The sequence below is a fragment of the Eupeodes corollae genome, chromosome 2, assembly GCF_945859685.1.
Source record: "Eupeodes corollae chromosome 2, idEupCoro1.1, whole genome shotgun sequence".
Classification (NCBI taxonomy): Eukaryota; Metazoa; Arthropoda; class Insecta; order Diptera; family Syrphidae; genus Eupeodes; species Eupeodes corollae.
In genome coordinates, this window is record NC_079148.1 from 84,261,742 (window position 1) to 84,289,511 (window position 27,770).

Below are 27,770 nucleotides of genomic sequence, written 5' to 3' on the forward strand. Positions count from 1 at the left end.
AAACACTTGGAAAATGTATTGATGGTTCTTTAATAGTCGATATATAAGTACAATCTGAAGTTTTGGCTGAACTATCAGTAAACGGATTTATTGATATTAATAGATGTAAAAGAATCCATCCTTCCCTTGATTTACAACACTTTTTTTAAAGCCCATTGCAACCAAATGAGATCCCTAATTTAAGCCCATTGCTCAATGATATTTTTACTAAATACAGAGCGTATAAAGATCTCAAACTTAAAGGAGATCTTGGTAATACTCTTCGGTCTTTCATGCAATATACTCGTATATTGTATAGTAGTATAAGAACGAGTGATTTCAAATTGTATATGGATTCTATTTTCGAACTTTCCAATTTGTTTTTTGTGTTTAAACAACCTAAATAGGAATGGTGGATATTAAAATATAATTGTAATTAAGTTGAATTAAAAATACAAAATTCTAATTCAATAAACGAATTCAGGCGGTTGCTTTTGGTATAAGGCGTACAGCAAAAAGTTTTGCTGGGTCACCAGTTGACCTAACTCTGGAACAAACCATTAATGCGGATGATGCTAACTTGTTGACTGGTGTTTTCAAATTCAATATCAGAAAGACAACGCTGGGTACTAAGTCATAACCTAGGAACAAAAATTATTTCCAAAATGTTAACTTAATTCATTGATGATATTATTAATGTTGATGATATTATTTTAAAAGACAATGAAGGAGAAGAACAATTGGAATATTTGATTGAGGAAGATTCTGATGAAGACGATATTTTTAATTTTGTATTATTCAAATTGTCGTTGAATAATTACTGGGATATAATATGCAAAGTTTATTTTTTTTATTCTATGTATTGATATGTGACATAATGTTTATTTTTTATCTTTTTTGAAAAAATGAATTCATCTAATATTTGAAAATTTAATGCATATACCCTATATAGACATATCTGTAACATTCAATTGATAATTTGGATTAACTCCTTGGAAGTATGTAGATAGTTCGTCGGGAAGTATGTCATTTATTTAATTTATAAAAAAATATAATTTCCTGAAAAAAAAACGATCAATAGATTTTGTTACGGCTTTTTGTATTTTTTTTTTTAACTTTTTTATATAATTTATTTAGGTGGCAATGTTAATCATAACGTCTCGTAAACCTAAAAATATAAAACAAAAATGAATGTATTGTTAGCTGTTGCCCAGGTCAATATTCTATTTTAATATATTAAAAGCATTATTATGCTTTATTGTTCCTCCTTTAACTATTAATTAATACATATTAAAATTATATTTTCAATACAGAAATAAAATATTCTAGGTTATCTATGGCTCAACCATAACGCATAACTAAAGGGTTTGCATTAACTCTGTTTTCATTGTACGTACATATATTTAAAACCAGTCTTAAGGTTACAAAGTAATGCAAATAAATTCCATAAAAGGAAAACATTAATTCTGAAACATTAACTTACTTATAAACTCATTCTTAAAATTTAAGCGGAATTAAAATGACAGCAATGCATATACTCAGTAAATAAAACTTCAAACGCATACAAATAAACTCTTTTCCCATAGATCTAAACAAAAACTGTTCAGCGTCACTCAAACTAAAAACTAAATTATTGAGCAAGGTACGAAGCAAAGTAAACCCCATAAGGTCAACGTATGGATCAAGTTAATCCCACAAACTCAAGTTTTTTCAATGCTACACTGATCTTTATATGTTGGAATGTAAATAATATAGGAAACTAAAAGTGCAAATTAAATAATTAAATATAACATAAATATTACTTTAGATCGGAAGTAAAGAAATGGCAATACTTGTGTAGGCATAATTGCAAACAATCGATTAATTTTAAGTGATTGTTTTCATATCTGATTTAAAATGTATATTTCCATTTGAAGTTCAACCATTCTCTTAAAAAAAACTTGGTTATAAGCAAAAAAGAAAAGAACTTCAATGTCTGTTCATAGTTGACAATAGGTTAAAATCGTCTATTTCACAAAATATTTCAAGGTTGATTGATGATTCAATTATTATTTCGCATACGCGATGTCATTACCTTAATTTTCGTATCTTTGACTGTTTATTATTATTTTAAGTGAAAAAATATAAAAGACGATATATATTTTATTATTCCGTATTTCTTATTTCTAGTTGATGTCTTTAAAACAGGGTTAACATGCTTGTACTTTCTAGTTATGTACGATTAAAAACAAGAACTTACAATACAAATTTTTTACATCTACTTCAATTCATAACAATGCATTTCTTTTGTATTCTTAAATTTAGTTATTTCAGTAATAAGGACAACTTCACAGGCTTACTGCTTTGATTGAGCCCAAAACATTTACATTTCAGTTGCCCTAAGCTCGTTTGTTCAATTGAATTTATTTGTTTAAAAGTATGGGGTACATTGTAATCAGACAATGACGTAAAATAAAGAAGGCTTCGGAGATTCTATAGATTGTTTTGTATTTTCAGAAATGAAGCCAAGTCGGCTTTTAGTTATCAGGATAAATCGACGTATTTCATGGCCGTTTTTTTACTATTTTAAGGTTGTATTTCATTCAACTTCAAACTACTAACATATGTAAAGGTCTACTGGCTTTCTTTACTTATCCATAATTTACAACTAATTATCTGGTCCCATTTGGACATTTTAAGTCAAAATTTAAGAAATTAATTTAAACTCGAATTCCTCATGCCATCCAAAAAATTAAAATACAAACAAAATTATGATATAGTGGATTTCCGAGTTTTTTTGTTGTTAGTTGTATACGACCATCTTAGTTTTTATTATCAACAAAAGTTACCTCCATTAAGTTCAAATATAAATTATGGCTTGGTTCTCCTATTTTACCAATGTGGTTTGCTGAAAAAAAATTACACACCCGATAAATAAATCAAAGTTTTTATTTGGACATGACACGCAAATCTTTGAAGCTAAAAATTATTTTCCGTGATTGCCTTGCCTTTGTACAAATGAAAAGCAAAAGTATTTACTCATTTTTAACCTGATACACTAAAATTCATTAATTTTTTTTCAAACAAAGTGAAAATTAATCTTTAAAAAGCTTAGGATGAATTTTGCTAATTTTTTTTTTGTATAAAGAAAAACCGAACTGACAGTTTTTAACAAAAAATAATAATAAAAGTTCGTAAAAATTGATTTTCGACTCAAATATCTTTTCATCCATAAATTATTTGAATTTAATAATTTGTTTTCTATCATTTAAAAAAATCAATGGAAGAAGAGACTAATAACAGTTATGTTTTAGAAAGTTTTAAAGAAAAGCACTAAGTGTTTTCTTATGGTTTGTAATTATATTTATGCACGTATAAATGGATTTATAAATTCATCTTTCTTAGGTCCTATTTTTATTTTATTTAAAAGAGTTTTTATAGATAAAAATAATTTTCGTTTAACATTAATTTTCAAATAAAATAAAATATTTATTTATACATTATGCACAGATATAGCTAAATGTTTTTTTTTTATAATCAATTTTATTTTGTTTTAATGTATTTGTATTTGTCATTACATGTAAACAGGTGACATTCAATTTTTTTGTGAAAATAATTATAAGTACTCGAGATTTGTGCTCTAAACTAGACTCTTAAAGAATGACTACGAAAAATTATCCATAATTTTAGTTTGTTTTTATGTTATGTATAGTGGTACGAAAGAATTGTGTTCTGGATGGAACTCACCACATTTTATTTATGTTTTTTCTATAATATTAAATTATCACAAACTCTTTCTTTGTAAAAGTCATAAGAAATAGTTTACAACGCTTAAACTTAAAAAAAAAAAGATTTCTTAATAAAAATAAACAAATAATTTAGTTACTCTAAATCTTGTAAAATAGAATCTTAAGTCAGAGCTGCTGCTGTTCCATTAAGACAAATATCAAAATAAAGAACTCTTAAGTCCGCCCCTGTTTTGTTTCTCTTTAATTTGAGCGAGCTTATTAGGTAAGAATGGTTAAGTTTAGTTTAGTTTATTTTCAAAAATATCAAAAATACTTCGTTAAGAGAAAAATATACATGTAGCTAAGTTAGCAAATTTTTTGTTTTTAATTATTTTTGAACACAAAATAATGAACATTGTTAAACTACAGATGCTCTTTTAGACAAACTCAACTACAAATAATATTCATAATATTTTAAATACTTTAGTAAAGTAAAATTTATTTAAAGTAGTTAAATAGTTACCCTTAGTCAAATAATGGCGTTACAACGATATTAGTAATATCATAAAACTTACTTTCAAGAAAATATAGAAATATAGACTGTCAATATCTATTTATTGACACAAATGTTATTATTTTAAAAATATCTACTCATTTTTTACTTTCTTTAAATCTATACATTTAATGTCGACAGCTAAATAAATACAAATGTGATAGCTTGGCATTTGAACATGTGCTCAGTCCCACATCCATCAGTAACTTCGAAAAAATAAAAATCCAACCAGGCATATTCAATGTTATTTGTAAGTCAATCTAAAATAGTAAATTTAGTTCGTGTGCACGCGAGGAGAATTCACTATTATCCACTCATGGTAAACCATGGTTTTTAGTTTTGTTTCCTCTAAAAGAACTTCGCACTTATATAAGAGCTGGAAAAATCCCTTTGAAATAACCACCAAATATAAAATTTATATGTGACACACAGACAACAAACAAAAATAGAATTTTCTGCAGAATTATTTTTGCGTTTTTTCTTCATTTTATAAATGCATTTTGAAGATAAAAATAGCTCTGGCCACCGTTGAGCTGAATGACGAAATGATTGTGTTTTTATCTAGCAGTAAAAATTGGTGATCAGTGCTGTCAATGTGAGTATTATCGTGTGGCTTTTTTGTCATCTATAAAATAAAAATAAAGCCAATTCCCCAGATGACCAAACAATGAGTATACTTAGAAAGGATTCAAAAATAAATTTTTCTTCCTACCATGGTACGAATGTCCAAAGTCGCTCCGAACTCCTTGGAAATTAATTATTTAATCGGTATAAATGATTAAAACCATTTTTTTTATTATATGACACGATAGACAAACTATACCCTTCACCGAGCCGTTTTACTCTTAGTAAAGATGTAATTCATATTAATCTACTATATAATACATGTACAAATTTAACATTACTTTGGTCAAATGTTGTGCAGTTTAATTGTTACTGTTTTGTTTGAATGACGTTACGTTAATGTTAATTAATAAATCACAAAGCAGCAAAACAGATTTTTTTTTTATCAAATCTGCTGTTATTTTTTTGACATTGCAATGTTAATACCGTTAATTATCAATAATACGCAAACAAAATATTGCAAACAAAAATCCTAGCGACAACCCTATCGATAAATCTATCTAGCGCCGCACCCCCATTTTTATATCAAAGAAAGTAATTTTAGCTGTCCCACTATAAGAACACGCTAAAAACAACGCACCACTTTCATTTAATTCAGTTCATTTGGTTCATTTTAAGCGAAAAGGCAGACACATTTTTGTTTTGTGCAACAGCGTAAAATAATTAAAAACAAAGATCTAATATAACTGATTACATGGCTCCTCAGATGTTGGTTCACACAAGTTTTTATACCACTGACAATAAAATTTAAAAAAAAAACTAACACAAATGTTTCTTTTTTTTGCTTGTTTTAGCAATTACTATATTGTAATGTGTAATGCTTGAAAAAAGGGAAATTTATCGCAAGTGGAAAAAAATAAGGAATAGTAGTATAATTTTAATTAAGTCAAAAAAGTTACTATTACTATACATAAACAAAAAAAAATAATAATATAAATACAAATTTAAAACAAGACCAAGTGCATGAAAACAATTCTGATGGAAACAACACCAGCACTAACGGTACCAATTAGAATTCCCTTGAGCGAGAACTTCTCCTCATCTACTATTGGTCAACCGCAATTCGGCTGCTCCGCCGACAGTGGGGTCATTACCAGAAAAACATCTAGCCAAAGTCTACACACTCGTAGCACATCCGGATCATTGAGTTTACGACCACAAAGATGCAGTACTCTAAGATTGCCCTATAAACTTCTGTCACAAGACAGTGGCATTGATAGCGTTGCTGATGTTAATTGTGGTGGCAGTGAGAACGATTTAAAATGTCGAACAGGGCGATCATCAACAGTGTCGTCATCAACAGAATCCCTAGGAACGAGTCCCTCGTCAGGGACTTCTTCAGGCAAGGTGTCAGAATGCATAAGCAGTATTCTTCCTGTAGATTTAGAATTGCTGCCACCTGTAAAGGAAGGATATGTAACTGGGGAAGGCACCATCGATGCAGTCAGAGCTGCTGCTGTTCCATTAAGACAAATATCAAAATTAAGGACGAATACGATCACTGCAGCAGTAGTTGTGGAGGATAAAATTGATGAAGTCGTCCTGGAGGACGACGATACGAACTTTGACACTTTTACTAATAATTGTTTGAAAGATAAGCAAGTAGCCACCGCTGCTGATAAACTAGTTCAGTCGCAGACGGTTCGTGATGGCTACCAAAAGGCCGATGACATTGATCTGTTCTTTCCGATTTTTAAGAACGCTGATGAGCCTTTTATCAATGCGAAATTGATCAATAAAAAAGATGGCTTACAAGATACAATGTACTATTTGGATGAATTTGGCAGTCCGAAATTGCGGGAGAAATACGCACGTAAAGAGCGCCAAAAGGCGTTAAGAAAACAAAAGAAAAAGAAGACTAATAAATTAGCTTCTAAGAGTAATAACAAAGTTCCTTGTGTTGTTGTTGTAACAACCGATAATGGCGAAGAGAATCTTCATGTAGAAGTTCAAGAAGAAGATGAAGAAAAACTAAATTGTGATAATAGACAGTTAAGTGAAAGTAGTTTTAGGAGTAGAATATTTAAGGACGAAGGAGACGATGAAGCTGAAGACAGTGACAATAATAATTGTGATGAATCAGGGAAGTTGACGAACAGTAACAAAACACCATCTTGTGTTAGTTGGACAAAAGTCTTTTCCAAGTTTCGTAATATTTTGGGTAGGTTTGTAATTTTGCAATAATAATGCTCAGAAACTTAAATTTGTATTATATTTGATTTTCTATTTATTATTTATTTATTTCTATTACAGCAATTATTGTAGTCAGAATTCTCTACGACATTGTTACCGAATTTCGAATTCAATAGTTGTTGCAATAAAAATATTTCCAGAAATAAAAGTTATTTTAATGTTTTTTTTTTATAAATTCTTGTTTTTCAGGTAAGTGTGCAACCGGTAATGACAGTTCACTTATTTTACAAACGGACCAAGGTAAGACGCAAGAGTTATGCATTATACAAATCATATTGATAACATAAATTTAAAATGAACAAATAATAAATAGATCTATTGGAATACTAGGAATGGTCCTGCAAATTGTATTAAAAGAATGCAATTGAAAAAAATGTTGCCCGACTATTCATGTCTTTAAATACATTATGTTTCTGAAACGCATATATGAGAAATCTTATAGGGTCAACTTCCGCTCAGTTTGATTGGTGAATTTTTGAATTTCGACTTATGTTTATGATGTAGTTAAATTTAGAATAAAAAAGACGCATGCTATTAATTAATTATTTGCGACAAATTAAAATTTCAAATACAAATTTAAAATCTCGTCAACTAGATTTTCCTAGTTTTCGACAGTTTTAAAATAAATTCCTTCGCTATAGTCCTATTTCAAGTCAATTGGGACACTAACCTCCCATTTTCTTCTATGATAAAAATGATATGGAAAAAATTTGCCAAAATACAAGAGTGACAATGTACGAAGAGAAACTTCCATAAATATACACAATCTATTGTTTTCAAGAATTCAGAACTTTAAATTATTTTTGAAGGAGAATTTATAAAACTGTGCCCTGCCCGAAATTGTTTGACGGGATTTTTCCTTTTACTAGGAATTGACAAATTCTTGTTGTCTTAACAAGAACTTTATTAAATTAGTCGTTTAGATTCGGCACAAAAATTAACAATACTCGCATACAGAACTGGTCACTAAGCCCTGATGCTCTACGATCAGTTAGTGCAACAACCTAATTTATGTGAATAGAAAACCGTCTTTTAATTGTTGAAATATTTTAGAAATGACGGCTTTGTCCGATCCTAGTTTTGTTCAAATAAATAAAATAATTGAATACATATACATACATAACATATACTTTCATATATACTCTAAAAATGCTTTACCATATTGAAAAACAACATAAAATACAAGAGGAACTAAGAATTTTTATTTCGCAATATTGCAAATATTAAATTTAGTTTTTTTTTATGCAAACATATCACTTTGCTATAACTAAATTGTGTAGAAAAAATTAAGATTTAAATATTTAGTTTTTGTTTTTTACTAATAGCTTTTTATTTTTATAAAAGATAACATTTCCAATATAACATTTCGACTCTATGAAAATTTTAATAATAATAAAAAAAACAACGGGAGTAACCTATGGCTACCATAACATAAACATCATTGCTTATTTCATCCTTAATTAGTTTCTTCACTTCATATTAATCTAGATTTTAAACAAACCCTTCGTACATGTATACTGCTTCAATTGTTTTTTTTTCTTTTGTATAATAATAAACTAACCGGTCGTACTATGGCTGATAATTATTAATACGATATTATAGTACTTTTATTATTTCTCTATTTCATTCAAAAGAACATTTTTTTTAAATTTGAAAATCAATAATATGAAGTTATTGCAGTATTGCCGTCTGCCAGATAAAAAACTAAATATTAAAATAAGTAATTTATTTTTGTATTACAAAATCAAAGTTATTTAAAGATCCTATAATAATAATGGATTTTAACAATGAACATTATTGCGTTATTTAAATTCGAATTACAAGTTTTTATACAAATTTGTTAATAAATGTGTAAACGGTGATTTTTTAAGAGCTTGAGAACTTTTTAAAAAAAAAAAAACGCATAAAATTTTCAAAATCTCATCGATTCTTTATTTGAAACGTTAGATTGGTCCATGACATTTACTTTTTGAAGATAATTTCATTTAAATGTTGACCGCGGCTGCATCTTAGGTGGTCCATTCGGAAAGTCCAATTTTGGGTAACTTTTTCGAGCATTTCGGCCGGAATAGCCCGAATTTCTTCGGAAATGTTGTCTTCCAAAGCTGGAATAGTTGCTGGCTTATTTGTGTAGACTTTAGACTTGACGTAGCCTCACAAAAAATAGTCTAAAGGCGTCAAATCGCATGATCTTGGTGGCCAACTTACCGGTCCATTCCTTGAGATGAATTGTTCTCCGAAGTTTTCCCTCAAAATGGCCATAGAATCGCGAGCTGTGTGGCATGTAGCGCCATCTTGTTGAAACCACATGTCAACCAAGTTCAGTTCTTCCATTTTTGGCAACAAAAAGTTTGTTAGCATTGAACGATAGCGATCGCCATTCACCGTAACGTTGCGTCCAACAGCGTCTTTGAAAAAATTCGGTCCAATGATTCCACCAGCGTACAAACCACACCAAACAGTGCATTTTTCGGGATGCATGGGCAGTTCTTGAACGGCTTCTGGTTGCTCTTCACTCCAAATGCGGCAATTTTGCTTATTTACGTAGCCATTCAACCAGAAATGAGCCTCATCGCTGAACAAAATTTGTCGATAAAAAAGCGGATTTTCTGCCAACTTTTCTAGGGCCCATTCACTGAAAATTCGACGTTGTGGCAGATCGTTCGGCTTCAGTTCTTGCACGAGCTGTATTTTATACGGTTTTACACCAAGATCTTTGCGTAAAATCTTCCATGTGGTCGAATAACACAAACCCAATTGCTGCGAACGGCGACGAATCGACATTTCACGGTCTTCAGCAACACTCTCAGAAACAGACGCAATATTCTCTTCTGTACGCACTGTACGCATTCGTGTGGTTGGTTTAATGTCCAATAAAGTAATCTGAGTGCAAAACTTGGTCACAATCGCATTAATTGTTTGCTCACTTGGTCGATTATGTAGACCATAAATCGGACGTAAAGCGCGAAACACATTTCGAACCGAACACTGATTTTGGTAATAAAATTCAATGATTTGCAAGCGTTGCTCGTTAGTAAGTCTATTCATGATGAAATGTCAAAGCATACTGAGCATCTTTTTCTTTGACACCATGTCTGAAATCCCGCGTGATCTGTCAAATACTAATGCATGAAAATCCTAACCTCAAAAAAATCACCCTTTATAAGGGAATATCTTGACCGATGTGGAATATAGTTCAAATTTAATATTTTAACTCTATCACGGAAAATCTTGCCTATAGTTCATTATTGAAATAATTTATGTATTACTTAGGCTTATGTTTTTATTAACTTTTTTGTTGGTGGTGATTAAGTTGGTTAGATGTTAAAGATATGTATTTTGATGTTAATTATGTGATAAATTCTGTAAGTTCTAGAAACACATTATGCAACCGCGCAAGTTGAAGACCTAAATGGAGACTTTGAAGATAAGAGCTTTGTTTTCTCACCAATCTTGTTAGAAATTCTGCATGTATTCCCTAGTACGAATTTCGAAACCGACATAATAATAATCTTTTGAAAATGGCGACGTATCAACTAAAATTCATTGAGGATAAGCTAATGGTTGCTTAGAAAATCTTATATTTAAAACCTAAGTCTATGGTAGGCTACATAATATAGAGATCCACTCTAACTTTTTTACTCTTATGTTAAGCATGGTTGTTAACTACCATTAACAGACATCAGTACTCCCAAACATTTAAGTTCATGTACTATTTCAATAGGATGGTTGCTAAGGAACCACCGTTCTTCTCTTAATATTTTACAACTCCAAGCTTCAAATACCATAATTTTTGTTTTATTTGAATTTATTTTAAAGACTCATACAGCACGCTTAGTGCCTATTTGTTTAAAGTTGAAGAGAAGATGAGTTAACCGCCCCCATAACCAAGTTATCCGTTATTTTTATTTAAAAATTAAAAAGACACTTAACCAGGTTAACTATCAGAAATATCATCTGTAGCATTGTGAAACCTATTTTGATGTGTTTGACCCACCCCACACTGTCACATGAGTTTGATACAAAATTTGTTCGTTGATATTTAGATACTTTCTAGATATTTCAAGTGAGGTCATTTTATAGTTAAGTGCGACTCGATTGAAGGTATGAAATGCAGCTTTTAATTCCATGCAGCAATCATACATTTTCTTTTTCTTTTAGATACATTTTAAAACTAATTAATATTGAAATTCTTCTATAATTTGATGTAAAATAGCATCTCCCTTCTTTAATTTAATAGCTTTATTAAAACTCGTGGGAATGCAAGCGTTATGGTATAAGGTGTTAAGAAAAGAAATAAAATATTGTTTTTAATCTAAAAATAAGTTTTTTTTGAAACTCCACGGGAATGCCATCACCTTATTATTATATTTATATTCATAAAATTGATACTTAAATAACTACTCTAAGCAGTGAGTGATATTTTTTTTAACTTTGTCCGACTATTCAAGATTATGTATTATATTTATTATATAAAAAAAACGTTTTCTAAAATTGATTCTTGAATAATCCATATTATATTTAAAAACTATAAATATTTTCCTGTTTTTGTTTTCGCATTTGTTATTTAAAAAACAATGAACCTACTGAAAACAAAACTAATTTGTATGTAAACTAGTTTAAGTACATACGATTATTCAATGGAAACGATACTTATAACACTAATATTTCAAATAGTTTAACATGTCTAAATACAAATTTATTTAAATTATACCTGTCGTCACTGTTTTTCGCAACGTTGTCTTTGTATTTCATATATTTTTTAAAATAAAAAAAAAACCTAAACGCTTGTGTAAATCATTGTATATTCAGTTTTCTTTATCTATCTTTGAGTATAATTTAATAAAGGAATGACGTGATTGATAACCTTTAACTTTCGACGCTGCTGTAATCTAATCAGGATTATTCACTGTAAAATATTCGGAAAATTTTAGATTTTTGTTTACACATAAATTAGTAGATATGTGTATATTGCAATAAATAAACAAACAAGAATAAAGTGTATAATATTTTTTGCAAAGAATATTTTGTTTACTATATAATATTTTGTATTTATTGTCGGTTCATTTATTTATAATGACGTTGTTGCCATCGACTTATAGTGAAACGCAATGTTTCTATTAATATTTTTGACATTTCTTGAGTTAAGAATTTAAAAATTTCTGTGAGAACTCTTTCATGCACACACAATGTTGCCCACAAAAAATAATCTTAAGGGTTAAAATATGGAGCCTTGGAAGCTTCCTAAGGAACTTTTTTGGTGGCATAACTTTGTTTGTCTCAGCTAAATCCTGTAGAAGAATCCATCTATCTTCATTGAAAAGGGTATTTCTGAAACTCTTAATCGAACCTTCTGACACATCTCTATGACACAACTCCTCACATTCATTCCCAATAATGGCGAGATTAAACACTTTAAAGTGAGATTTTTCAATCAAACCATTACAGAAAGGTGGTGATGATTATGTTACCCTTAGAACAACAGTTTTTTGATTGATTTCATGATGTAACATACATTGTTTTCTTTTCAAAAATGATCTTTTAATTCAAAAACAATTATTTTATGATCGCGTGTCACAGTAAAAGCCCTTTGACTCTGCACAATAACTTTGTATAGTCAAAGCATTAACAAATGATCTGTAGAGCGTCAATGGCCATTTGTGTGACCAAGAATATGACCAAGACATTGGTAACTCCTGGGTAAGGCAAACAAATTAATGGCAAATCAATGTTTGTTATTTTTGAAAAGTAAGCAAGAATTTGAAATTGAAACAATATGCATATTATTATTATCATTCTTTTTTATTGTTTTGTTTTTAACATCTTTACTGATTTAAAACAGAGTTGCAAAAATTCCAATGTCATTTCAATGCATTTCTCATTATTTTTTTAATGGATATTGTTCTTTGACTGAAATAAAATATACAATGCTAATTGTACATCTATGAACTACCCATTCAAAAATTTAATTTATTGGTATCAATATTAAACTTCAAATTTAAAATTATTTTATTGCAAGTTTTATTGAATTTGTAAATAAATGTTATTTTATTGTAAGTTTAATTGAATTCAAATAAAAAATATAAAGATTGACTGATATGAACCACAGCTCACTGAATGACGGTCAACAGCTGTTTGTAAACAAAATTTCAACAGCGCCAGCGATGTAACCGTTGCGACATCTGTAGTCTTAGCTTCAGTGAAACATGGCGATGGTGCGAAACAAATTTGAATTTAAGAATTTATTTTACAAAAATAGGAATTATAATATTTAATATTTGTTGTTTCTTTTTGTTATAATTGCGTGATAACCGTAAGTCATAACATTAATCGGTTTTAAAATTTTGGAATTAAAAACTTAAAACTTTGAATTATTTTCTGCATCAGTATACAGTATTTTAATTAATGATTGCGAAGTCTGCCAAATAAAATGAAAATACGTATTTTTATTTTAAAAGTTTTGCATTGGAAAATAATATTTTAATTAATGATAGAACACAATTAAAAAATAACGTTAAATAATTAATGCCATATGCTAACATTGAAAAATAAAATTTAACAAATAATTTAAGAAAAAATAGAATTAAAAATTGAAAAAAAATTTCTAATTAATTTAAAACGAATTATAAAATTCAATGCATTATTTGCAACTCTGATTTAAAATCACACATAAGTCCATTATTTTTTTCAAAACGTCATCTTTAAGTCCATGAATCTTAGTTGGTACACAAAATGTAGTCTCTTTCGTGCCTATGTTTCAATGTAATGTCCCCATAAAAACTAATTTTAAAATTTTCCAAAAAAAAAAAAAAAATGTATAATAGTATGAACAATGAATGATTTGGTTGCGTAGATAAATGTTTGCTTTGTGCATAGATTAATGTTTATTCGATTTAGATTTATGCTAACTTTATAGTCTTGTTATAAAAGTAATGATAATCAATATGAAATTAAGGTATTTCAGTTAAACAACAATTATTTCTCTAACTAGTTTACTAACAAGCCCTCTTTTTCTAGTTTCCAAAAAACGTGAAGTGTCGGAAATTTTTGTCGAAAATCACTAAATTTTGTTTCATTTTAACTTTTGAAATGCGTACATAATTCTTTTAATTCATGTTCCTATTTGTTTCGATTCAAAAAAATATGTTTGCCTTCTTTCAAATGCATATATTTCTATTCTTTCCTGTTCTTAAAACATAATGTAATTGTTCTTTCTAAAAAGCTCTTTTTTTTTTATTATTTCCAAATATTTTTGAATATTTTATAAGAACCTTATCCTTACATAAACATTAAGATCTCAGGAATATTTTTTAAATATAAAAAAAAACCTTCAATGCAAATGTTTATATTTCATAGCAGTTACTCTTAACTATTTTACTGACACTTTCACGTTTTTACTTGGGGCTGAGAAACATTTTTCATCTATTTTCAAGTAACGTATTATCTGTTTCATCTGCCAATTATGCCTGGTCAATATATTAAATTTTAACATAAAATAATGAAATGTTAATAACTGTTGGAACGTTATGTTTATTTTGTGTACATTTGTTTTCTTTTAAAAAATTGGTTAAAGCAGAACTATTTCCTTTAATCTTTTATTGCAACTATCAAGCATTCTCGAGTCGTTATGAAAACTCTTCCCATATCCAATCTTAAATCAGCTGAGTAAAAGTAAACACAGTTCTATGTAACTACCTACTGCTATTTCGATTTTCGATAGACAGAAATAAAATGTTTGATTTTTATTTTACTTGCACAACTTCAAATTCTACATTATACCAACAATAAAATATTATAAATTAAGTATGGTGGTATATTCATGTCACTTTCTTATATATGCATACATGGGATCGCTGATTTAGCTCATTTTATCATACACTCTTTTGTTATTGGACACAGTCTAATTGAAAAATAATAAACACCTTTTGTGACTGTCAGGTATTGTTGTGACAAAAAACAAAAACATTTAAAAGGTATGCTGCAACTGGATCAGTTCCTTGAAGCAACTTTGATTACTATTTTGTTGATATATAAGTTTTTTTTTCTTTAAATTGTTTTTAGTGAATTGATTAGTGATAAAATTTATTTTATATAAAATTGTTTATCAGAAAATGACAATAGGTATACTTTTTATGATAAGTCCCACTGCCCTACATAAAAGTCGTATGTACAAAACCAACCGTAATAGAACATACCATTCATCACTAATTTTGTAAATTTGTATAATTTGAAATTGTTTACGTGTTGTCGTACATACTTTTAAAACTTTGATACTTTTTCGATAAGCGCTTCAATTTTAAATAGCTTAATAGGAGAAGAGAAAAAAGGTAACGAAAGGTATTAAATAGAAGCAAATAAAGTTATACTACTTTCAATTTAAATAGTATTGTTATTCTTTAAATTTAAAAAAATCATTTCCTAAAGTAACTTCAGGCAAATAACTTGGCCGTGTGGAGTAAAAATCTGAATGTTTTGAACGCCCTTAAAAAGTAATTTTAAGTATACGTACAGCTTTGAACAATATACTTATCTATAAGGGACAGTTTATTCATCCTTTGAAGATCCAAATCAACTGATATTTTATGTTATCTTCTCATTTCAATTAGATTTATCATTAAGAACGCTAATCAAGTTATCGTGGAAGTGTAAGATATGATGTTTTAATGTTTATTTATTTATACAAACAAGAAATCTTGATTCTCTTAGATGCTTTTTATTTTGGGTATACTATTTGTGTTTTTAAATTTTAATAATATACAATGCAGTGCAAAAATTGTTTACAAATAGATAAATATCGTAGCGTGCTAATGAAGTACATTATAAGAAAATAAGTTTGTTCTAGATTTGTAGAGATGTGTTAACAAATTGTCTCTTAAGACTGCTCTGGTATAAACTCGCGCAACGACCAATATGGTTGGTATGGTAATCAGGTTGATAGGGTTTCAAACATAAAGGCATTGACAATTAATTCAATTAATAAAATGTTTTATTAAAAAAATATATTAGTATTGTTTCCGCCGAAAGATTATAATATAGATTAAATAACCTAGATTTGTGCAACTGGTGTAACTTTAAAGGTAAGCCCGACTTATAATATAAATAAATATTCCAATTGAATTTATTAAAAGGTTGTATTTCACTATCTATTCAATCAAGCAATAGAATTCTTTATAGTAACAGAAACAAAAATCGCCGTAGGATCAGCTGCACATTAATCGACGAAAGTCAAACACTGTCCCTTATTATTTTCGATATCAGTAACATACTGTCTTTAGTCGTTAACCATGCGTCCTCACACATTTATAGACGGAAGTCATAAGTCACCTTTCTGAACAAACTTCTATAGTTCTCAGCAGAACTAATTAATAGAACTGAACTGTTCCTTCTCATATCATATGGAAAATTGTCTATAAATAAATAAATAGTGACTTACAACTCTCAACCATTCCTGTGAGCGAGTACTGTTGTCAGGAATGGAAGGGACCTACAATTTTAGGCCGAATCCGAATGGCTAATTTGAGAAATCACTTTTTCATGACAAGATTTACTCTTAAAGGATTTGTCAATTCCTCGCAAGAGGCAGTACCCGCGCAAATTAATTTTTTTAAATTAGGGTGGCACAGGCAGGGATTGAACCCAAGACCCCTAGCATGACAGTCCAAACCACTTTTTTTTTAAATTTATTTTTAATAATTCATTCTTAAACCTATCTTAAAGCTAGACAAAAATTCATAAAACTAGCCTAATTATCCATAACTTACAACTAACTTAATGGTCCCATACGGACACTCTAAGTTAAACTATAACACTTAAAACTAATGCCTTTCGGCCCTAAGAACTATTTTACTTCATTTAAATTTCATTTCATTTATTTTTGTATTTATTAGAAAATTTGAACAAAAAACTAATATCCTTTTTTATTTATTTTTACTTACAAACTACTTAAAATAAGGTCCTTAACTAAAACTTAAAACTAACTTAAACTACCTATTCTACCTATAAACTACTTAAAACTAGAACAACCACAGCAGCAAATCTAACTATCTAACATTTATGTTTTTCATATTTTGTTGTCTTTTTTTTTTCTTTTTTTATTTTTTATTAATTATTATTTTTTTTTTTAAATGCTTTTTGTTAATGTTTTTTATTTTATTTTTTATTTTTTTTTGTATTTTTTTCGTGCCACCATGCCTATTCTACTTAAAAACTAAACCCTAATACTATTAAACAAGTATGTTAGCCGGCCAAGTCTAAAAACCCCATCCCGACTACCCACTATCAAGTGCCGATTGAAGCCACCAAAACTAGTTCTCCTGCTTCACCCTATCAGTTCGGTCCCGTTCGGACACAGCCCTACTGAACCGAAGGAGCTCTGCTTCGCCTTGGGCCATGACGTCCCGATTGCACAGGAGTCGCCTATCCACGGTTCTTCGTCTGACGTGGTAGATTAACGGAACTGCCAATCTATCCTGTATCAGACCGCATCTATTTAAAAAAGAGAAATGCATCTGGGAGAATGAAGCCGCTCAAGCGTGCACTCTCAAAATACTCGTCGTTCGGATAGAACGCCCCGAAAATTAAATTGTTGGTCGAAGACATAGCTCTTGCAATGTGACCTCGAACGAGTTTTATCACGAAATTGTCAATTCTGTTGATTCGAGCCCCGTTGTATAGGACCTCGTTTGAATAGTAATGCACATAAGAAGATTCGGCTGTTCGATGTAAGCCGGTACAGCGTCGTAAACACTGCCGCTCGAACACCCGAAACTTCTCCATCTGGGAAGGGGCAACGTTGAACCACACAGGACAACCATAAACGATCATTTGCCGTATGAGGGCCATGTAGCAAATAACCTTCACTCTGGGGTCAAGCCGACTGCTGAAAAACAGCCGTTTCGTCAGAGCAAAGGCTCCTCTGGCCCTGGTCAGAGCAGCATTTATATGTCTGTCGAAATATAAATACTGATCTAACCAGATATCGAGGTACTTCACTACACTTTTGCTCGCTAATGGCTGCCCGTGAAGATCAACGATGACCATCTTGCGCCAATTCTTACACATATCCCTCATGGCCCTAGCCAACGGAGTCCGGAACAGAATTGTCTCTGACTTCTGGACATTTATTTTCAGTTTCCAGTCGTCGCAATATCGCTGAATCTAGTCGAAATCACGCTGCAAGAGAATTCTAATAACCTCAACCTTTCGGGCCGTTCTGTACGCAATTAGATCGTCGGCGTACGCAATTACCTTTGTAAGACTACCTATCAGATCCCTGGTGTAAATGCTGAAGAGAATCGGCGAATTCACCGCACCCTGTTGAAGACCATTTTTAATTGAGAATGTTGTGGTAGAAGTTACATTGCCACTTTTGACAACTTTCTACCGTTAAGCATATCATAAAGTATGTACAACAATGGCTTGCTTATGCCAAGCCTGCTCAGTTTTAGGTAAAGACCCTCTAACCATACGGTGTCAAAGGCCTTTTCAAAATCAACCAGAACAGCACCTGTGCATTGTTGTTTTGATTTATTCCATTGGATATCAGAAACGAGTTTAGACGCAGCATGAATTGTGTCATGACCCGCCTTGAACCCGAACTGTTTATCCGGAATTATTTTGTTGTCCGCAGACCACTTAGTCAGAGCCCTATTAATAATATTTTCGAAAACTTTGCTGATGCTCGAAAGAAGACTTATCGACCGAAGATTTGACGGGTTGGAGTTGTCCTTTCCCTTTTTCGGGAGAGGATGAACCACAGCGGTCTTCCAATGCACTGGATAATATGCATTATTCAGTGCATTATTGAAGAGCGTGGTGTATATGTCAATTGCTTCCATCGGTAAATGTCTTAGTACAACGTTGGATATACCATCGGCACCTGCTGACTTTTTGTTTTTTTATTGAATTGAAGATGAGCGAAGCTCAACCTTCGTCACTAACAAGGGACTTAGTCCAAACCACTAACCATCATGGCACGGGTACTACTTAAAAAATTGTCTCAATGATTTCAAATTAGTTTTTATTCAATAGATATTAAGTTGTTTACATTTTCTTTTTACAATTTTCCAATGAATAATTAAGGGCATGACAATTCATGTCGTTTGTCTGAGGCTTTAAATTTTCGTTAATTTACAATACAATTGTATATTAATCTGATACGTTTACCTTTTTTATAACATTTAAATTACTCAACTTACTTAATATAAAAATAAAAAAATATTGTTTAAATTATCAGCTTAGAGAACTTAGGTTTAAATTATAAAACATTTTGTTTTGAAGCTAAAACGAAAAAAATTAGCGTACCGCTTTAATTGACTTATAAATTATGACTTTTAGTTTAGTTAAAACAAAATTTCAATCATGATTCTCTTTCGGTATAAGGTCGCCTCCTTACAGTACTCCACAAGCTGCATTCAATTCTCACCGTTTAGGAGTCGTAGTATTTTATTTTTTGTAGAACAGTTTTTCCTAAAGCTGCCCTTCTTATTTCCTTTAGACTCGGACAGTCACCCAGAAAGTGTCCAACATCTTTCTTTTTATTTAAGTTGCGCAGAGATTGCAAATAACTGCCAAATTGTTTCGATGAGGTATGAAATTAAGCCTCTAATAATAAAAATTGTCCTGATGGCTTCCAGTGCGAAATTCGGTGCAAAGTAATTCCGTACATTGACATTGTATTGTATTTTAACTTTGAATAAAATACCTTTCGTTCTCATCAGTAAACTGTATAATTTCATAGAGTAATTTCTTCAGTTCCAATTTTATTAAAGGTGATTCCACTGTCCGCTGCTAGCTTTCTCCAATCTTCATAACAACCTTTTTTAATATGTATTGCATGTCGCCAGTTCAGATATCCGCATTCAACTTAAGGGTTGAAATAAAGAGTGTTGATAGACCACTTTCCAAGTAAAACATATATTTTGGAGTATTTATTTTGTATGTTTTTATTGAGTATGTTTTTCACATCATCGATTTTTTTTTTGTGCCCCAAACGTGTGCACCGTAAAACAAAATAGATTGCGCAGTTACGTTGAAAACCCTGTTTTTGAAATTAGAGCAATGTTCTTAATGTAAAATATTGTTGTCCAATTTGCAACAATAGCTGTTCTTGTCTTATAAGTTTTTATTTAGTATTTAGTGTTGAAGTGTTTCCACTTTCAAGGTAAGTGTACTCTTTAGCTTCTTCTAAATCTCTTCAATCAAACCTTCTTCGTCTCCCACTGCCCTTCTGTAAAATCATAACTTATCTATGTCTAAACTCCATATTTTACCAGTCTATTTTAATCTCTAAACAACTGCATACCAAAAGTATTTTTAGAACAAAATTGAAAAATTGTATATGTACAAAATTAACTAAAAAAAATCGCTCTAACGATTTTGAAAAAAAAAATTGAAAAATTAAGTTTTTTTTGATTTATAAAATGGCATTTAAATTTTTGAGACAAACTTATTTTTCAGGTGACATTTTAAATCTTAAACTATTTTTTTAAAATTATTTTAATAATATTAATATTAAATTATTTTGACAAAATTTTAATTACATTCCTATCTTCTATCCAAATTAAAGCATTTGGAACATATTTATGTATTTTTATAACTATAACTATTGTAAATACCAACTATGGCCTTGTAGCGCCACTGCATCGAATTAACGAATATGATATGTTTTATCAACAATATATTTTAAAGTGTCTATCAAGAATTTATATCTTATTACTTTTGTATATATGATTTTAAAATATTATTCTTTAAGAATAAGGTTGTTTAACACATATTTTACTTGCTTTCGATTACATAAAAGAATTAATACTTAGTACTAGTTAAAGAAACGTACAACCTCTACAACTACTGCTTACGTGTCACTTCATAACTAAAATCTAAAACGCACAAGAGCCTGACTGTAAACAACACATGAAAAGCAATTTCTTGTGCTTTAACGAAAAAAAATAAACCGAACGTAATAATTTCATGTTTGCGCTGAAAACTTGTAGGAAAGAAGGGATGTGATTGGATTGTAGTAGGTACCTTCTACCTACCAATAACATTCTTTCACTATCATCATAAACATGTCATTATCTTTCTATCTGCATAATGAGCACGCCATGAGAACTATTATATGTTCGTTTAAGACACCTACCTAACTACACAACCAATAGGCGATCGCTTTACAATTGAAACATACATATTCTTCCTCTTTCTTATCTTCAGATAATTTACTTTCCATCCTGGTTCTTCTAATATTAAATTAAAATAAGGCTATCCAAAGCAAAAAGATTTGAACGAAATAGTTGAATACATAAACAATTGTTTTCGTTAAGTACGCTTACAAGTATATATTACTTCCGGGATGAAATGGCCTAGGATGAGTTGTGTCTTGGGAAGAATTGCGCGTTTTTTTTTTTTTTTTTTGAAAAATCAAATGGCATTTATAGCTTTGAAGACAAACTTATTTTACAGGTATATTTTCAAATCTTCTATATGTACTTTTTTAAACAGGTCGTGCGACCCAGTCGTGCATTTTATTTTTTGTTGCAATATTCCATGATTTAGAATTGTTGAGCACTATAGCAACAATCCGCTTGACTTCAAAGTCAAGCAAAAGCACTGACACATGATTTTTGAGGATATAACTTTAGAGATGTAATAATCTAAGTGAAGATGTGCGTCAACACATCCTCTGTTTGATTTTCTTGGTTTCAACAAATCACATAAGGCGTTTTGCAACAATTTGTTTTAACACTTTAGAAGAGCTAGATATGAGGGAAATTGGGCGATAAAATTAATAAAATAAATATTTAATCTTTTATAGGTTTAGGTATGGGAATTAGTGTTGCAGTTTTCCAACTTTGTGGAATTACTGCGGGTTTGAGTACGTTATTGGCTTTGTTTTATATCAAGGGGTAAGTTTTTAAGCATTGGGTAACAAATTCTGTCTGCCGGATGTTTACCGCTTGGTTTTACTTAAGCATGCTTCTAATTCAATTAATGAAAAAGTTAAGGTATGTATGGAGAGCTATTCAGGAATTCGTCTTTTTTTGTTTTGAAGTTAGGTAGGTAGAAATGGACAGATTTATAGAGAAGCTTCTTGCGATTATGTTGGAGCCATTTTGTCGCATTGAGACAAAAGATTAGGTCTCTAATTTTTGTCTCAGATAGCTCATCAAGTTCGTGAAAGAATGCTTTACCAAAGTATTTCATTCTTGTGTTTGCCAAAGCAGGACATTTGCAGAGGAAATGGATTATCGTTTCACTTTCTCTTTGGTCAATACAACTTCGGCAGAAGGTGTTGTAGGAAATACCTAACTTCTCGGCATGAACTCCTATAGGCCAATAGTTAGTTATAGTTAGTTAGTTATAGAAACTTTATTTATAATGTTTCAATTATATCTACAATAAATTTCATAGTTTAATATGGTTTGGCTTAAAGCCGTCTACCAGAATGACATTATAACAATATTATACATTTCTTAATAAAATAGAAAAATAAAATAAAATTTAAAAGTCGCCTTCGACTATTCGGGTTCTATAATTCAGTGCCATCGTTGTGTATGTATACAATTTCTCCCAACCAAGACTTCCATTCGAAAAACATAAAACTTCGCTCATAGTCATTATGGATTTACCGAAGAATCTGACTCGAAATTCACTTAGAATCGGGCATCTGGCAATAAAATGATAAATATCTTCTCTTTCCTTGAGGTTGCAAATATCGCACAAAATAGGTAGGTCCGGACGATGTGGAATGTAGTTAAGGTTGATCATTTCCCCTATTACTTTAAATATCGTACTTATCATTGAAAGCGGTAATCTATTTAAGAAGTAGGAGCTTCCTTGTAAGTTGTAGTCGAGCTGGCTGTATATCGTCCTATACTGAGAAGATTGAGCTTCCAAGGTATAACCACTGTAAGCTGAGCGCGCTACACCACCCAGTAAGTTTCAAGGTGTACCCTGTAATTTGGAGTACAGGCCGGCAACCGAAAAATGCGTTTAAGAAAATATCTTTGAAACTTTTCAACAAAATCAAACTGCCAGCAACCCCACACTTGAGCACCATACAACATGATGGAAGAAGCAGTGGCACGAAATATCTAGATCTTTGCGCTATGGTCCACAAACCTACTCTCTATACAACGTCCCCAGATTGAAGAAATAGCTCTCTTTGCCTCAGCTAATTTAGTTTCGAAATGTTTTTTAAAGTTAAGGTTAGCACAGATCAATACACCGAGATACTTATACTCTCGAACAATTTCCAAATTCTGACCCTTCTAGGTCCACCTTTCGTTTCTCGAGTATCTTGCACCTCCATCCCTGAAGATCATCATTTTAGACTTTCCAAGGTTAACAGTCAGGTTCCAAAGATCACAGTAGCGCTCCAGACGGTTGATCATGAGCTGCATTCCGTCAACTGATTCCGCCAGAAAAACTATGTCGTCAGCGAAAATGAGGTACGGTACCCCCTCCCACTTCCTCGACAATGTCATTTATAAACAAAATGAACAGCAAAGTACTCAACACACATCCTTGCCTTACTCCCATTTCCGCTTCAAAGTCCTCTGATGTAAATTGTCCGTCCCAAACATAAGACACATTGTTTTCATACATTGCTTTCAGCAGATTCACAACTTTGCTTAAGATACCCAAGGTATAGAGCTTATAGAATAACGCTGCACGGGCAATGGAGTAAAAAGCAGCTCCGAAATCTACGAAAAAAGCATATAGCTTCTTCTTTTTGCTTTTAAAGTAATCGGCAATGTGAAATAAGGTGAAAATCTGATCTACAGTCGAGTGGTTTTTCCTAAAACCAGCTTGGAACATGTTGAGTATGTTTCTGTCGTTAACCCACTCCGTTAGCCTTTTAAAAATAAGTGCACTGAATAACTTCACTGAAGAATTCAAAAAAGAAATGCCCCTGTAATTCTTGGGATTATCGTACGCACCTTTCTTATGCAGCGGATAGATAATTGCTTTTTTTAAAGCAGGCTGACACCTCTGCGGTTTCGAAAATTCTATTGTATTCTTTGGTGAGTGAAAACAGGTACTCGGACGTACAGTTTATATAGAATTCTGAAGGAATCCTGTCATCTTCTGGGGCTTTACCAGCTCTGGTTTTTTCTAAAGCAGTCCGAAGTTCCAGCACTGTAAACGGTAAATCAAGGATATCGTCTAAGAAAACCGGAGCAGCATATTGAGGCAGGGGTGAAAACTGCGCAGTGTTGAGTAAACTTTTAAAATAATCCTGAAGCTCGGTTGCGTGCAGTGAAGATCCAATCCTACTAGGCCGTCCGTTAATTGCTTTAGCCGCTTTCCAGAATTCTGCCGAAGACATCGCTGAGTTTATGCGTTGTATGGATTGTTCATCGTTTTCCTTACGCTGGGCAAGGCAGATGTGTTTGTACTCTTTGTTCGCAGACGCATACATAGTCTTAAAGACATGCAAGTTATATTTTCTCAGAAGCATTAGTAAAGTAAATGATTTTTTTCTTGCTTTAAAGCATTCCAAGTCAAACCATTCTTGTTTAAAATCATTCTTCTGCTTCCAGTTATTGGTTACTGGGACTGCAGTTTTCATTATATCAGTAAGTCTGGTCATGTTTAAATTATCACCCTCTGAGTTCCTCATTTAAATTAGTTTGGTAAGCCCGTACAAAATTTGAACTATTACTCCAATGTAGCTTTGGAAGGAGCTCAAGCAACTTGGAACAAGATAATTCATCTGCCGGCCTTGAATTGCATGTGATTTCTAAAGGCCCAACACTAAAACTTCTCAAAAGATCATTTCACCTTCCAGAAACTATCCTATAGTCGATGACTGAACACGCCGTTCCTCGGATAAATGTGTATTCACCCTTAACATCTCCTGCACAACTTCCATTCAAAACTCTAGCATCTAAAGAGTGAGCTAAATCCAATATTTAAGTACCTTTACCATCGCATACTTCATCTTTTGACTGACGAATTGAATTAAAAATAGGCCAATATCCGGTACAAACCGCAACAATCCTGGCTATGTCTTGCCTTGGCCTGCACAGAAGATCGTTTGTACGAATTTTATTATAGGTGGGTCATATCTTCCTAGATATAATGCAGTTGGGTAAATTGCTCCACCTTCGGTTTGATTCAGTTTGGTAGATAGAAAAGATTTTACCCTTCATAGCGCCAGGAGGAATGGGATTTAGCTAGGCTCCCTGAAATTACGCCATAGGAAATTACGCCAAAAAAATAAAATGGAAAAAACGCCAAAAATTCTCCATACAATTTTTTGGCTTTTTTTCCTAGGAAAAAGAACCCAAAGAGTTTGGTGTTAATTCCGGATTTTTTGGCTATTTTTTCCGAAAATTTCTTGGCGTTTTTTCCTTTTAGAATAATGAAAAAAGGCCAAACAATTCTTGTTTGGAAAAAACGCCAAAAATTTGCTTTTGGACTTTTTTTCCAAACAAAAAAGGAAAAAACGACCAAAAATAAACTTTTTAGTTTTTTTTCAAATCTTAAAGCAAAAAACGCCACAAAACAAACTTTTTGGCTTTTTTTCCTAATCAAATAAGGAAAAAAAGCCAGAAAATTAACCGTTCGTTCTTCCAAATCAAAAACAAAAAAGTACATGTTTGTCGAATGTATTCATATGGTATACAAAATTATATAACGGCAAATAACAGTATTTTACATGTTTTTCACGAATTTTGAAGAGCATATTTTGTTAAATTTTTTAACGTGATCAGTAGTGATTGATAGTTTGTTGTTTCCCTACCATTAGTAGAAGAGCATTTTGATAAAGCGATGGACAAAATGGAAAGTTTTGATTATGAAATTATAAGTGGTAAACAAAAAAATAGCAAACTTTTGTACGTAACAGAACAAAAACAAATACACAAAAAAAAATGTGTGTATAAAAAAGATGTTCATTACATTTGTTATATTAACAATTGTGGTGCTAAAATGAAAGTAAAAAGTGATGGATTGTGTGTAAAAGCAAAGAACTTCGTTGACCAATGTCCGTGTTGTCGGGAGGGAAAATGTGGCAGATGTCCTTCAGGTTTACATTTAATACCTATACAAAAATTGACAAATTGAAATAAACAAAATTATAAGAAAATGTGTTCTACAAAACAAATGCACAAGTACCTATGATATAATCAACGGCGGGGGAGGCAGGGCGTACGCGTCGCGTTCGCCGTTGCGGCGCGACGCGCGCGGCGCCGCGCCACGCGGGTTGCACCGCGCCGCTCCATGTTACGTCGTACGTTCAGATTCTTTCATAGACTTTTTGGGCTTTAATTCCAAATTAATTTTGGAAATTAAGCCAGAAAAAGCTCTGTCCATTCTTTAAAGGCTTAATTTTCAATACTAATTTGGAAATTACACCAAAAAGTTCTTATTTTTTATTGGCGTTTTTTCCATTTTAGTATTTTGGCTCTTTTTCCAAAAGTTTGGCTTAATTTCCACACTTTTTGGCGTATTTTCCTTTTTGTTTTTGGGCGCTTTTTCCTATTTTTTTACACCAAAATTATTTGGGCTTTTTTTCCAAAACAGTTTTTGGCGTAATTTCCTATGGCGTAATTTCAGGGAGCCATTTAGCTACATTTAGGGTAGAAGATCCAAAATAACGTTTAATGCGTCCGTTTGGCAAGTACGCATGGCCCCTGTGTTGCCCACGCAAGCTGTTCTCTGAACCTTCTTTAGCGTATCAATATTATAGCCTTTGCTAAGAGCAGGCCACCACACAATCGACGCATATGTTAAGATTTTACGTACTACGGCTGTGTACGTTCATAAAATCATCTTCGACTGAAGTCCCAATTTTTTTCCGAAAGTTTTGCTGCAGGCGTAGAAGGCAAAACAGGCCTTCTTAACCCGTACTTCAATATTTAGTTTCCAGTTTAGTTTAGGGTCGAGTCTAACTTCCAAATATTTTGCACTGGAAGACAATGATTGGATTTTACCGTTGAGTCGATGTAGCGCGAAGGGCGGTACTTTAGTTTTGGTCGTAAAGAGCAACAGTTCAGTTTTACTTTGGTTAACTCCTAGTCCTAATGTGGCTCGAATCTTCCTACCACTGAGCATGGAAATAATCCATTCTCGAATGAAGTCTTCTACACCGAACTTAACGAGCGATTCTTCTATGGATTCGGTAAGGACGTTGTTAAAAGCACCTTCTATGACTAGGAAGGTGGCAAGAGTAAATTCTTTATAATGGATTGTTTGTTCTACAGTACGTACTACCTCATTGAGGGCAGTCTCCGTAGATTTGCCCTTAATATAAGAATGCTGTGAGCTTTTGAGAGGTCGTCTAACTAGGATTTCTCTAATATGGTAATCAAGAATGAGCTACAAGGTTTGAGGTTTGTTTTGAAGTTAGTATGGGCATTTTGATCTTTTGAATATTCAGACCAAGTTTGGGAAAATAAATTACACAATTTAGATGAATGTGTTATAAACTCATTATTTTATTGAATACACAGTATTGCAAGTAGGGTAGGATTACCGGTAAGTCGCCAGATGTTTTGCCATATCTTAGTAGTAGTGGATTTGGGATTTATGTTAGAGGTAAATTCTGCAAACATTTTTGATTTACTTTCCTTGAGTTCACGCATAAACTAAGCATTTGCTTTTTTGTAAGATATTAAATTGGTCTATGCGAGAGAGTTGGATTCTGACAAGGGACGACGCGTTTGATCTAAAAATTAATTTTTGATATTTGGGGAATCGAAACATTCGAA

At 31.6% G+C, this 27,770-nt stretch overlaps 1 protein-coding gene across 5 annotated transcripts in view; it reads left to right on the forward strand.

Annotated features, from left to right (window-relative positions):
- LOC129946364 (protein kinase shaggy) overlaps positions 1-27,770 on the forward strand; it is an 86,294-nt gene that overhangs the window by 37,121 nt on the left and 21,403 nt on the right. For 3 of the 5 annotated variants that reach the window (XM_056056514.1, XM_056056516.1, XM_056056515.1), the window contains exon 3: positions 7,246-7,296. In XM_056056514.1, the coding sequence (XP_055912489.1) occupies positions 7,246-7,296 (51 nt within the window). Of the gene's footprint in view, positions 1-5,657; positions 7,025-7,245; positions 7,297-27,770 lie in introns of those variants that run through there. The other 2 variants (XM_056056517.1, XM_056056513.1) reach the window with 2 other exon arrangements.